Raw genomic sequence first — 14,797 nt, forward strand, 5'->3', positions numbered from 1 at the left:
TGAGTGACGAACCTTCAGCGAGAATAAGAAACTGTCAATATATTTCTCTTTCAGAATTGGACAGCTGTTTTAATGTATACATATAAATTTTACATAAATAAAGATATAAATTAGTGCTTATTGTTTCTTCTGGATAATTGCAAATTGGTCACTAACAAATAGCCCTATATTGTATCAATCAGGAAACACTGAACTAGTTGTGGCTACTTAACATTGAGCTAAGGCAGCTTTTAATCAGACCATATTTGGAATTCTGTGTTCAGTTCTGGAGACCTTACTTAAAAAAATGTATCGATAGATTGAGAGAGTCCAGAGACAGACAACAAATATGGTGCAAGAGGAGAGAAACAAACCATATCAGGAAATATTAGAGGAAGTGAATATTTTCATCCTAGAAGGCAGAAGGCAAGGGGTGTACATGACTGAAACCTTTAAATGAATTAAAGAATAAGGTTCTAGAAGGCTGTATTCTCATTATTAATTAAAACATAAGAACATGGGGATATAATCTCACAGTGACAGGAGGGAAATTCAAAACTAATTTTATTATTTCCAGAAAGAGTAGTGGAACCATAACCAATTTCCAGAGGAGCTAGTGGATCAGTCATTAGTAACTGTATTAAAACTTGCTGTGGATAAACATATCACACCAGAAAAAAAAATTCTGCCATCAGTTTCCTATGTCTCAATTTATTTCAGCATTATCTCTATCTTATCTTTATTTACTGAGAGAATTAACCCAGTTCTCTTTTCACACCCTAGATGTATAATAGCCTAAAATATGCCCTAGAGGGTTCCTATTTTATATCAGGATGAAATGAAAGGCAAAAAAGCTCAAGATTAACCAGAGAGCATCAGTAATATTTAGATTAATCAAACTTTTTTACTTTCAACCAGGGACTTTGTTGAATGAAGGAAATTTCCTGAAGAGAATGAAATTCATATATTTTATGGTTAAAATAATAATATTCATCTCAATTTCAACATCTGTATTTGGACAGATTAACTCTTTGTAAGGTCTAGAATTTAAAAAAAGGACTAAATACAGTCACTGGAGCAAGTCATAACAACTGACTAGTAACCAATATCTTTAAGCATAAAAGTGAAAGAAAATACAGCTTTTGGGTAGCAATGTGGGGAAGAGGTTGTGTGGTATGAGGAGGAGGAAAAGTAGTAGAATACTTACAAGTATTGATCAAGGACTTCAGAAGAAGGAAGGATTTGAAAAGTGATCTCATTTGTAAGAAAGAAAACCTGATAAATAATAGCAGCAATAATTAAATCTCCAGACTGGTAATATTTATGAACAATTGGAAGAGGACTACTAAATTTGCAGGTGTAGTGAGGAGAAATGCTCATCATGTCACTGGGTTAATTATTTCATTATTGGGAATGGACCTAAAAACTTAGGTAGGTCCCAGCTTCTTACGAGGCAGATTCAGTCTTATGTATATAGTTGATAGATAAACCCGATCCCCCACAGTGATTCTACCTGATAAGGTACTCTGCTAATGAAATTTAGGTGAGGACAAAAGTGAAGCCCGTGATCAAGAGATATATCAGTCTGCAATAGGAAGTTTGTTATATCTGTCACAGTGGTCCAAACCAGATATAGCTTGTTCAGTAAGCATCTTGAGTCACTTTACTGCTGCACCAACACAATTGCATTGGATGGGTGTAAAAGGGATTCTCAGGTATTTGAAGGGAACTGTGAACTTGGGTCTTCAAATACAGGTCTCTGAAGAATATTAAGTTATTCGGTTTTATGTCTATTCCAGTCATGAAGGGAGGCATGTCAGTGTATAAGAGGTCATGAATTGGAATAGACATGGCAACAGGTCAGCCACTGGGGACTGTTATGTGACTCAGACAGTTTGGAGCCTGGACATGGCTGAGCTTGATTGTTATGTATAAAAGAGTTGGTTTGTCCTTGCATTATTGCTTCTGTGTTTATATAGATTCTGTACTTCTGGATTCTGAGTTCTGGTTCTGGCTTCTGCTGCATGGATATTGTATACAAGCATCATGTTTTATATTAATGTATATAAAGAAGTTTCTTTTATACATGAATCCTGCTTAATTATTTACTTGTGTGCTGGTTGGATTGCTGCAACTCTAACATTGTTCTCAAGGAAACGAGAATTAATGTTGCTTGATAGAATTTTATAATCCTTTTCTGATTATAGATTTCTGCATATAAATGTTCCTCTGTCAACCCTGGAGCCAGCTGGGGAAACATGTAACCAAAGTAACATTCTTCCTCCTGGAAACCAAGGACACTCTTACCAGCTCCTGGCAGGATGTGGATGGGAGTCATTCGGGTCTGGGACTGTGACCTAATTGGGGCATGTGATGGTTGTGTGTAGAGGGGAGATGAGCTTTGGATTTTGAACTGGATGGGGAAAACCCGGGGAGCTTCAGAGTTGGGTTTTCACAGGCTGTGCCAATATGACATGCCTAATAAATCTATACTTTGAGGAACCTTCTGGCCTTGGAGTTTTGATTTCATCTGGGCTGTTACTTCTGACATCCTCTTCACTATGTGTAAGAGATCTTTAATAGAAATTTGTGTTGAGATTATATGCTTAGATTTATGGCGCTGAGTCAACAATTCTGTCATAAAATGAGTCCCACATTTACTGCTGGAATTAGGGGAACACTAATTCCACACCAATAAGCAAACTCTGAATCATTTCTTTATTAACTGTCCCTTCGTATTCAAATCAGGTCTAAAAATAATAATATAGCATTTGGGGAAAAAGATGCAGCCCAGTAATCCAGCTGCCGAAGCCAAAATAGAGAAGATCTCCACGGCCACCATATATTTTCCCTTTGTACTCAAATAGGTTGGGACAAATGATACCCAGACACTACAAAAGACCAACATGCTGAAGGTGATAAATTTGGCTTCATTAAAGCTGTCAGGCAACTGCCTGGCTAGAAAGGCCACTGTGAAGCTGATAGAAGCCAAGAACCCCATAAAGCCAAGGATAAGGTAAAACATGATAGCTGAACCTTCATTACACTCCAGGACAATTTCTTGAGCCATGGAGTGAATGTCTGAATCTGGGAATGGGGGAGAAATTGCCAACCATACTATACAAATGGTGAATTGTGCTATGGAGCAAGATAGGATAATACCTTTGGCCAACCTGTTCCCCACCCATTTCCTCATTTTGGAGCCTGGCTTAGTGGCCATGAAAGCAATAACAACAATGGTTGTTTTCCCCAAAATGCAAGAAAGGGCTATGGAGAAGATGATACCAAAAGCAGTTTGTTGCAAGAGACATTTCATTTGGTCAGGTTTCCCAATGAAGAGGAAGCTGCAAAGGAAGGAAAGGAGGAGGGCAATGAGAAGAATGTAGGTGAGATTCCTATTGTTGGCTTTGACTATGGGTGTGTCCTGCTTTTTAATGAAGATTCCCAACACCAAAGCTGTCAAGAAAGAAAAGAAGAGACTAACAATGGCCAAAGTGATTCCCAGTGGCTCATTATAAGACAGGAAGGTTGTAGATTTTAGAATACAGAGATTTTGAGCCTTGTTTGCATAGTGTTCTTCAGAACATTGAAAGCAATCAACTGCATCTGGAAAAAGAAAATATCATGGTCAATTTCTAGAAATACCAATGTACTGGGATTGAGAGTTCATGTAGGAGCTAAATAATGGCATTAATTAAATGATAATCTCTTATTGTATATTTAGTGCCATGCTTTAAATATGCCAGAATGTGTAATACTTATACATTGTTTTGTGATTACAATTCTACCCTGTTCTTCTTTTATATATATTGTCCCCCCTCTCCCTCTCTGTCTTCCTTTCCCTCCCCCTCCCTTCATTTAGTTCCCCCCCTCCTATCTTTCTTAGGAAAATCCCTCATCCTACAAAAGAACTAGATTTTCATTGATCTTATCTTTTAATTACTTAGTTCTGCATTAATCAGAAGCCATTATCTATAACAATCTAGAACAATGCAAACCAAACATTTATTTTTGGATTCTCTAAATATCTGTTCATTTTTAAATTTATGAAGGAATATCATTCATTCAGTCATGGCAATAAAAGTCCTCTTTGGACAGGGTTGTCAAAATTGTATCATCACGGAGTCATCACGTGACATATCACAACTTTTTTCCTCTTCGCTAAACCAGATGTAGGTATGGCTAGCGTGTAACGCATCCAGCACATGGGCCACGAGTTTGACACCCCTGCCTTAAGAGGTTTAAATATTAGCATTTTGAATCACAGTTACTATAAGGAGTCTGAATAGTTTTCCACAAAGCAGCTCTTACTCATCTGGTTTGAAATTTTCCCTTTTGCACATGGAATGCAGTCATAACAGCAAAATGGCTTCCCTTCTATTTTCCTCTTCCTGGTCCCTGAATAGCAATTGTCATTGCATACAGAAAGAGGTTGAACCTATCAAGAAGTGAAAGCAGGATTTATTAAAAATCACAAGTTTTCAATCAGAAAATTCTATGTCAGGGTGTATTTTACATCTAAATACAGGTAATACCCAGATATTTAGCAAATTTTTCACAAGAATGAATGTATCCAGAAAGGATACTTGTTAGAAATTCAAAACTGCGACCAAAAAGAGGGCTCTGTAGCCATGAAACTTGGATTCAGTCACTGCTGCAGTGACAGCCATTTTTTACTCTGTAACTTCCCTTTGCCGTTTGGGGTTATGACATGCAATTTTCTGAAGCTGGCAGGGTTGTTTTTTCTCCTGGTCCCATGGCCAAACAAGATTTGGTGATTTTGAAGGTAGTGCCGAGTTTGTTTTTGTTTCTTTCTGTGCTGTGTGGAGGATTTTCGACTGCCTGGTGGATCGTTTTTTGCTGCCTTGAGGACTGGAGAATTTCTTCTGTAAGTATTTTAAAATGTTCTTTTTTGTTACTCTATAACAGGGCTGTCAAACTCCCAGACAATGGGTCGGATGCATCATGTGCTGGTCCCACCCCCGCCTGGTTTAGTGAAGGAGAAAAAGTCCTGATATGTCATGTGACACCACCGTGAATGCCACGAGTTTGACACTCCTGCTCCATAGTACTGTACTGTTTGTTTCTAAGCCCTTTGGAAACTGCTCTGCTTCTTTTTAAGTACTGTACTTCGGAAACTATTGTGTTTGTAAGTACAGTACTTTGCAAAAATAAAGTTTCTTTGCATTTGCCTTAAAACTGCTTGTAGAAATGCTAGCCAGCATCTGCACCAAGCATTCTACAGTGTTGTGTTTCCTTGCTTTTATCTTGGAGATTAGTTTATATTACAATAGAGAATAAAACCTTTGAACGGCTAGTGCTGTCTCACTTGAAAGCCATAACAGATCCGCTGTTAGATCCCCTGCAATTTGCATACCGAGCAAATAGATCAACAGATGATACTGTTAATATGGTTCTGCGCTACATCCTACAACATCTTGAATCTCCAAAGACCTACGCAAGGGTCCTTTTTGTAGACTTTAGTTCAGCATTCAACACCATCATTCCAGACATTCTTCAAACTGAGCTAAACCAGCTGGCGGTACCTGAACACACTTGTAAATGGATCATAACAGACAGGAAGCAGCAGGTGAAGCTAAGCAGAATCACATCAGATATCTGTACAATTATCACAGGGGCCCCACAAGACTGTGTGCTCTCTCCACTTCTTTTCTCTCTATATTCCAATGACTGCATCTCAAACTATCCATCTGTTAAAATACTGATGTTGTGCAGATGACACAACAGTGATCGGTCTCATTCGAGACAATGATGAATCCGCATATGGATGGGAGGTTGAACAACTAGCCTCGTGGTGCGACCAGAACAATCTGGAACTGAATGCACTCAAAACTGTAGAAATGGTGGTGGACTTTAGGAGAAACCCTCCCATACTACCATCTCTTACAATACTAGACAACACAGTATCAACAGTAGAGATCTTCAAATTTCTAGGTTCTACCATATCTCAAGACCTAAAATGGACACCTAACATCAAAAACTTTATCAAAAAAGCACAACAAAGAATGTTCTTTCTGTGCCAACTCAGGAAGCTCAAACTGCCCAAGAAGCTGCTGATACAGTTCTACATAGGAATTATTGAGTCTGTCATCTGCACCTCTATAACTGTTTGGTTTGGTTCTGCAAGACTTCAGAGGATAATCAGAACTGCAGAAAAAACAATTACTACCAACCTGCCTTCCATTGAGAACCTGTATACTGCATGAGTGAAAAAGAGGGCTGTGAAAATGTTTATAGATCCCTCGCATCCTGGACATAAACTGTTTCAACTCCTACCCCAAAAACGATGCTATAGAGCACTGCACACCAGAACAACTAGACACAAGAACAGTTTTTTCCTGAACACCATCACTCTGCTAAACAAATAATTCCCTCAACACTGTAAAACTAGTTACTAAGTCTGCATTACTATTAATCTTCTCATTGTTCCTATCACCCATCTCCTCACACTTATGACTGTATGACTGTAACCTTGTTGCTGGCATCCTTAAGATTTATATTGACTGTTTCCTAATAGGATTTGATTGCTTATTTGTTCCCTATGACTATCATTAAGTATTGTACCTTATGATTCTTGATGAATGTATCTTCTTTTATATACACCAAGAGTGTATGCACCAAGACAAATTCCTTGTGTGTCCAATCACACTTGGCCAATAAAGAATTCTATTCTATTCTGTTCTGTTCTGTTCTGTTCTGTTCTGTTGCGTTCCGTTCCATTCCGTTCCGTTCCGTTCCATTCCAGTCCAGTCCAGTCCAGTCCAGTCCAGTCCAGTCCAGTCTAGTCTAGTCTAGTCTACAGTATTGTATACTGTATAGCATGTATTCTTCCTCCCACCCCTCAAAATACAATAGCTCTGTATTGGGTTCTCTGATCAGTGGGTTAGACTAGATGAACTCAAGGTCTCTTCCAATTCTACTGCTGTTGCAAGCCAAATGCTCTATAAATCCATCCCCCATCTCCCTCTGAGTGCTTTCCAGAAGACACTTGAGCTAATTAGTGGCAAGTGTTTTATTTTAAAGTGACTCAAGCCGAAAAATCTGTAATTCCCCCCTCCCTCAGACACTTAAAATGACTAGCAGGAAGTGATAATTTTTTAAAAGCCACTGCAAGTGGAAAGCTCAGGAAGCCTACTTGGAGGCAAATTAATTCCTGAGTGAATGAGAACCAGCTGATGAGTGGTCAGCAACAGTGGGGAAAGCTTCTCCGTTCACTTAATAATGACAGTGATCAATTAACGAGTTTGATTTTATTTGATTCATTTGATGATTTTTTTTTTTGAGATATGACCCTAATGGGCAGATTCCATTATGGTCACACCTTGAGGACTACCTGTAATAAATGTAGTGTAGATGTCCCATGTGTAGCTATCCCAACAAATGTGTTGTTTTAGTGAAAGTATAACAAATCAGTGAACACGTTGAAGGAAATAATATAAATTGGAAATAAAATTGGAAATAAATGAGAGCTAGAATCAAAACTGAAGGTAGGAACACTAAGAATTGGAGATGTGAAGATATTTGGCTAGGATATTTTTCTTTTTTCCTTCCCATCCATGCCAGGAATATTAGCATCAATTGCTTTCCTTTGTTTTACATTGTTCTTGCCATTTGGGGTATAAACCAGAACTTGGCAGAGTACACTCCCACCAAATCCATCCTTCCATCCACCCACCTACCCATGCACCCACCAATCCACCAACCCATCCATCCATCCATCCATCCATCCATCCATCTATCCATCTAACTGTCTATCCATCTCTATATCCATCTCTACATCCATCCATCCACCCATCCATCATATTTATCTCTGTATTCACCATTTCATTATTCCTTTGCTGAATTCCTTTTTTAAAGGCTCGAGTCACCATTCCACTTCTGAACCCCACCCACACCATAATAAAAGAGCTAAGCTGACAGACCAGAATCCCAGTATATAAGATACTGAGGAAAGTAGAGTTTGAGGATGGCATATGAGGATACTTGTCAGAGTGAACCAGCAAATGTGGAGAATTTTTTTGCTTCTAAAAGAGGGAAAGGAAATGTGATTAGAAATAGCATTTCCAGTTCCTTAGCCACAGGGTGAGGATAAACTTATTATTTCCTGTCTACTCAAAATGGTAGATGGCTCATTCTTTTGCTGGTCCTAGGAGGAAGATTGGTTCAGAAAACAAAAAGCAAAATGAAAAATCTGGATTAAAAATGAAGAGATAAAAGAGTATATCTACCTCCATGCTTGCTTGAATATACAACAGACAGCAAGAAAGGGAAAAAAAAACAGGTAGAAATGCAGAATACATATAGAAGAAATTAACCCTAGGAAAGAAACGAAATATAACTTTAAAAAGAAGATCAGTGGGTGGCAGTAGAAGAGATAAAAGAGTGTGTTGGAGAGCAACAGCAGCCAGTTGTACGTGAAAGAGCTGAGACCAAAACTGTTGATGGATTGAGCAAAGACACTCAGAAACTACTACAGCCATAACTGAGAAGGGAGAAGCAGAAATCTACATGCCTTCCAAAGAGGCAGACCAGCTTTAGCCAACCCAGCATATAATAACCACTAACTAGAATATGTCCTCAATCAAATGACTTTTTTACTTCTTTTTTCACAACTTTTTTCAATGACATTAACATCAAGGATTTCAGAAAAGATATTCCCCCTTTAAAATGAAACGTAACTTCAAAATGCATAGATTCTGGAAAGGCAGCTTGGATAATATTCAGAAGCACGATTGGCAAAATAAACCATGGATTTTCCAAACATAACCTCTTGTGATGCAAATCTCCCAGCATGCACTTTAAACTTTAAGGCATTTAACTTTTCACACCATCCATGTTGAAATGTTGTGAATTACATCATATGTAGCTTTAATGACTTTAACTTGTGTATGTCTTTTGTGTGTGTGCGTGTATCAAAGCAATTTTGAAATACAAAAAAAAAAAAAAAAGACTCTAGGTATTGAATTAGGTTCTGCTAAAACCATAAAAATTGGACAAGGAGATACCAGAAAATTATTTTAACCCTGGCTTAAAATTTCAGTTTTTGTATTTCAAGCTCCCTGTTGTCTCTGGTCTGACAACTTTAAGGGTAACATCCATTCAAATCAACAATTCTGTGAACAAGAAGGGAAGGGAAAGAACACACAGTACGAAATCAGAGCAGGAAATACCTGTTTAAACATGGTAGGCCAGGTGATGTCTTGTACAGAAATAGTGAATAGCTTATCTGGAGAAGTTGTTGGGTCAATCTTTCCAACTTTGACTTTAACAAAGGTCTCGTTTTTGAATGTGACCCAGTTGATGATGTCAAATCCAGTCTCTAGATCCCCATTTTCATTAAAGTAAATTTTCTGTCCTGCCGTGTTATTAAATGAGATGGTTCTCAAATAGTGATGGAGCTAAACAGAAGCAGAGGTAGTAAATTAATTAGTGAAGTGAAAAGAAAGGAAAATGAGGGGGAGAGGAGGGGAGGGGAATGAAAAGGAAAGGAAAGGAAAGGAAAGGAAAGGAAAGGAAAGGAAAGGAAAGGAAAGGAAAGGAAAGGAAAGGAAAGGAAAGGAAAGGAAAGGAAAGGAAAGGAAGATGATTGATAGATAAATGATAGATAGTTAGTTAGTTAGTTAGTTAGTTAGTTAGTTAGTTAGATAAATGATAGATAGAAAAAGATAGATAGAAAGAAAGAAAGAAAGAAAGAAAGAAAGAAAGAAAGAAAGAAAGAAAGAAAGAAATCATTGGTATTAACTTATGTGTCATCCCTTTAACATAATTGGGCACTTTCATAGAAATAATGTTCCTCTAACCTTTCTCCTTTGCACCTCTATCAACCACAAAGTTACTGCAGCATCTAAACCTTTTCCTCCATAAGGTAAATCATAAACCTTTCCCTCCATATTATTATAAGTTGTTATCTATTCACAATTGCAAATCTTTTTAAATCTTGGAAGAATGAGGAAAATTGAGTCATACAAGAATTAAAAATCATCAGTTTGATGTTTTCATTGGCCATATCCACAGTGGTAGAGCTCATTGCATTAGAAAGAAGAGCAATAGGAAATGTTTAATTTATCCTTTTGTTACCTGCCATGCTTTTTGAATCGACAATGTTTCTCTCCCAACTTTTGGCCTTGCTCTGTGTTTGGACTTGGAGGAAAGCATGGCTTGTAAAGCATGTGCCACACCATAGACTGCATTATAGATGCTGTAACTCTGCCCAGTCATGGTGGTGTCAAACACAGACTTGGGTAGATTCTCCAACTTCTCTTCTCCAGTGCACAGCATTCCAGCATCTTCATCTAAATTATCTTTAGAAAATGAGCATTCAAAAGCCTTTTCCCAGAAAACTCTCATTAAATGGTCTTCCACTTCAGAAGTTGGGTTTCTCATCTGAAGGAATTTATTGAATCCAGAAATCTCCTTGGAAGAAATTGCAAAAGTTATAACACCATGGAAAATCTCCATAGTGATAGTTTTTTGAAAGGGAAGGGATGTAAACTCCATCTGGGCTGGCAATATCCATACTTTATCTTTTCTCTCGATGGACATCTCTTCCAATTCTGTATAATAGGGCAACATTCTAAAAATGGCGGTGACTTGGTTTTCACAATAGAGGATAATGACATTGGTAGTGCTCTTCATGATAATCATGTACATTTTACCAAAGTCTTTAAATGCTCCTGCAATATCATTAGAAAATGTTTCCTTGCCCATCTCTTCCATGAAGTCAAAGCAGATACCTTTCTGAGAATACAAAATAATAGCATCTTGTATGAATCTCTTTTCACTCTCCTCAGGTTGGAGAATCAGTCCAATCCATGTCCACCTTAAATGCAGCAACAAGTGGAGAATACCCATAATCTGTTGGTCACCATTTGGGAAAAAACGATGGAAGAAAACAGTTTGTATCTTGTCATCTATCATTGGAGAAGATCCATATATCAGCTGAATATAGAAAAAAGGGAACATGATTTTCCAAAATGAAATATTCATTGTTTTTGAAAAATATCTGGTCTTAATTTATGATCTTCCATAATAACCAAGATCTACGGTATTTTTCACACCATAAGACGTACTTCCCTCCCCCCAAAAAAGTGGGTGGAAATGTCTGTGCATCTTATGGAGTGATTATGGTGAATTGCAGCTGGGCCACAATGGCGGGGTCCTTTTACAGTGCTGAACCCTGCCTCTTCTGTCTCTTTTCCTCAGTGCAGGAGTCAATAAATGGAGCTGGCACATGAGGGGACACCTATCTGTGGTCCTCTCAGGCTCCACTTCCTGCCATCACTACACTACTGCTCCATATTCAATGCTCCATATTCACAGTGAGATGGTGCTCCATGTTCATATTTTGTTTTCATCTTTTCCTCCTTGAAACCTAGGTGTGTCTTATGAAACAAAAAATATGGTAATCATATTCAGAAAGAACTGGTGTGCAGAATTTTCATTATCGTAGGATAAATACAAAGCCAGAGACCTCAGAAATGCATTAATTCAGGTAATGTTGATGTTCTGTCCCCGTACCACACACACACACCCACAGATGGCCCGGAGTTAATAAGCCACATGACAAAACTGTTTGAAGATAAAGCTGGCAGCAACCCCTTGGCTAGCTGCCAATTCAGACTTTACTCACACAAAACAAATATTAGACTGCAAGCATTCCGAAAAAATAGGCAGAGTGTCAATAATACAAGGATTAATCCAAATGCAGTCCGATAAAGCAGGCAAAGTCCAGTAATGCAGAGATCATGGAGTATTTCCAGTTTTTGCTCATCACAAACTGAACCGGCCACCACACCCACATTTATACCCTGTGGGGTGTGGTCCAGTGACTCAGCTAATCTCTGGCACGCCTTCCCCTCTGCTGCGCACGCTTCTCCCTGCGCCTCTGGCGAGGGTCCAGCCAGCACTTATCTACTTCGTCGCTGTCCACCTGTGGCTGCGGGGACGTGCTTGGCTCTGAGCCTATCGTTTGGCCTTCAGTGTCCTCCGGAGGCATTGCCAGAGAGGAGGGTCCTGGAGAGGGAGGCCTTGCCAACTCCTCTCCCTCACTCTCAGAGTCTGCATCTGTCGATAGCCCAGGCTCAGACAACAGAGCCACAACAGTTATACTGAAAATGGACCAGAAATATTAAGGGCTAAAATGGTTTGGTTTGGATTAAGGAAAAAAATCCATCCCAAAATTTCATTAGCCTTTCTTTTCATAGGAAACAGTAAATAAATAAATTAATTAATTAAAAATAAAGCAATGAAGTCATGGTGAGATGCAGATGAGATCTTATATCAAATGAACAGCATAAGAACACTGGTTTGTGTTCAATGTGCACCCTACCCATCCTCCAGCTTTGCTTAGTTCCCATCTCATACTTCCTGCATCCTAATGTGCATGCATATGAGTATACATTCAAATATGGATATATGTTGCTATACACCAGTTACTAGAAGGGCCGAGTGAATGTCTATGGAGATTCTCAATCAGGTCATGGTTACCTCAAATGTGTTTTTTCAAAAGGCAACTGGACTTTCAAAAGGCAACTGGACTTCAACAGGAGTGCTGATTTACCACCAGCCTATGAAGTACTTAGAAGGTGAGGGCTGGGCAACACAAACAAATGACAGCAAATGACATAAAAGCCAGCCAACAACAACAACCCTGCCTCTTCTGTCTCTTTTCCGCAGTGCAGGAGTGAAGGTCCCTGAAGAAGGTGTCTAGCATGAATCCAAAAGAATGGAAGACGAAACCTCTGGTTGCAGTGATTGACCCAGATTGTATCCTGAGGACTTTTCTTTTCTTTAAGGAAGATGTTTTGCTTCTCATCAAAGAAGCTTCTTCAGTTCTGATCATCATCATCACCATCATCATCACCAAAGTTGGAAGGAACCTTGAAGGTCTTCTAGTCCAACCCTCTGCTCAAACAGGAGACCCTAAACCATTTAAGAAAAATGGATGCCCAATTTCTTCTTAAAAGCCTCCAGTGATGGAACACTGAAGGCAACTATTCCACTGGTTGATTGTTCTCAGTCAGGAAATTTCTCCTTAGTTCTAGGTTGCTTCTCTCCATGATTAGTTTCCATCCATTGTTTCTGTTTTGCCTTCTGGTGCTTTGGAACATAAGTTGACTCCCTCTTCTTTGTGGCAACCCCTCAAATATTGGAACACTGCTACCATGTCACCCCTAGTCCTTCTTTTCACTAGACTAAACATATCCAATTCCTGCAGCTGTTCTTCATATGTTTTAGCCTCCAGTTCCATAATCATCCTAATTTTTTGTATTCTTTCCAGAGTCTCAACATCTTTTTTACATCATGGTGTCCAAAACTGGATGCAATATTCCAAGTGTGGTCTAACTAAGGCCTTATAAAGTGATACTAAGACTTCATGTGAACTTGATTCTATGCCTCTGTTGATGCAGCCTAGGACTGTGTTGGCTTTTTTGGCAGTTGCAGCCAAACCAACTTTGATTCTGACCAAGTGAGGAAGCTTCTTGAATGAGAAGCGAAAGATAAAGCAAAGTCCAGTTGCTTTTTGAAAAAAGCACCTCTGAAGCACATAGAATGAATTTCCTCTTTTCACTTCAGTTATTTCACATTTGGGTCATGCATCTGCCGTTAACTTTCCTTTTTATTTTATAGCAATCCCAAGAGAATGCATCCTATAAATCAAAGAATTTCCCTCCCCTTTCAAACAGGCTTTTGAAAATGTGGAGTAGCAACCTTTTTGTGATCTGAAATGCAACTGGTGCTATATCTTTGGATCACTTTTCCCATTTTCAAAAACTCCAATTCAAAATTGGAGAGACAAAAGTTGTGTGGTTTAAAGAGATCCAAACCATTTTTTTCCACATATCAAATGTCCCACAATCTTACCACATTTAATATCTGATTAAATTATAATTACTGATATCACATTCTACAGGTGAAACTCGAAAAATTAGAATATCGTGCAAAAGTTCATTTATTTCAGTAACGCAATTTAAAAGGTGAAACTAATATATATGAGATAGACTCATTATATGCAAAGCAAGATAGTTCAAGCCTTGATTTGTCATACTTTTGATAATTATGGCTTACAGCTCATGAAAACCCCAAATTCACAATCTCAGAAAATTAGAATATTGTGAAAAGGTTCAATATTCTAGGCTCAAAAGGTCCCACTCTAATCAGCTAGTTAAGCCATAACACCTGCAAAGGGTTCCTGAGCCTTTAAATGGTCTCTCAGTCTGGTTCAGTAGGAATCACAATCATGGGAAAGACTGATGACCTGACAGTTGTGCAGAAAACCATCATTAACACCCTCCATAAGGAGGGAAAGCCTCAAAAGGTAATTGCAAAAGAATTGGATGTTCCCAAAGTGCTGTATCAAAGCACATTAATAGAAAGTTATGTGGAAGGGAAAAGTGTGGAAGAAAAAGGTGCACAAGCAGCAGGGATGACCGCAACCTGGAGAGGATTGTCAGGAAAAGGCCATTCAAAGGTGTTGGGGACTTTCACAAGGAGTGGACTGAGGCTGGAGTCAATGCATCAAGAGCCATCACACACAGACAGATCCTGGACATGGGCTTCAAATGTCATATTCCTCTTGTCAAGCCGCTCCTGAACAACAAACAATGTCAGAAGCGTCTTACTGTGCTAAAGAAAAAAAAAACTGGTGTGTTGCTCAGTGGTCCAAATTCCTCTTTTCTGATGAGAGCAACTTTTGCATCTCATTTGGAAACCAAGGACCCAGAGTCTGGAAGAAGAATGCAAGATGCTTGAAGTCCAGTGTGAAGTTTCCACAGTCTGTGTTGATTTGGGGAGCCAT

The 14,797-nt window shown here is 38.8% G+C and overlaps 1 protein-coding gene across 1 annotated transcript in view; it reads right to left on the reverse strand.

The window, feature by feature from the left end:
- Positions 1 to 2,689: 2,689 nt before the first annotated feature.
- The window catches only part of LOC139324441 (vomeronasal type-2 receptor 26-like), a 16,072-nt gene continuing 3,964 nt past the window's right edge, over positions 2,690 to 14,797 (reverse strand). The window contains exons 3-6 of the mRNA XM_070954152.1: positions 10,078 to 10,938; positions 9,171 to 9,398; positions 4,291 to 4,417; positions 2,690 to 3,585 (exon numbers count right to left, since the gene is read on the reverse strand). Of these exons, the coding sequence (XP_070810253.1) occupies positions 2,690 to 3,585; positions 4,291 to 4,417; positions 9,171 to 9,398; positions 10,078 to 10,938 (2,112 nt within the window). The remainder of the gene's footprint in view (positions 3,586 to 4,290; positions 4,418 to 9,170; positions 9,399 to 10,077; positions 10,939 to 14,797) is intronic.

This window comes from Pituophis catenifer, unplaced genomic scaffold (genome assembly GCF_029215685.1).
Source record: "Pituophis catenifer annectens isolate HBS135680 unplaced genomic scaffold, rPitCat1.0.hap2 SCAF_15, whole genome shotgun sequence".
NCBI classification, from domain to species: Eukaryota; Metazoa; Chordata; class Lepidosauria; order Squamata; family Colubridae; genus Pituophis; species Pituophis catenifer.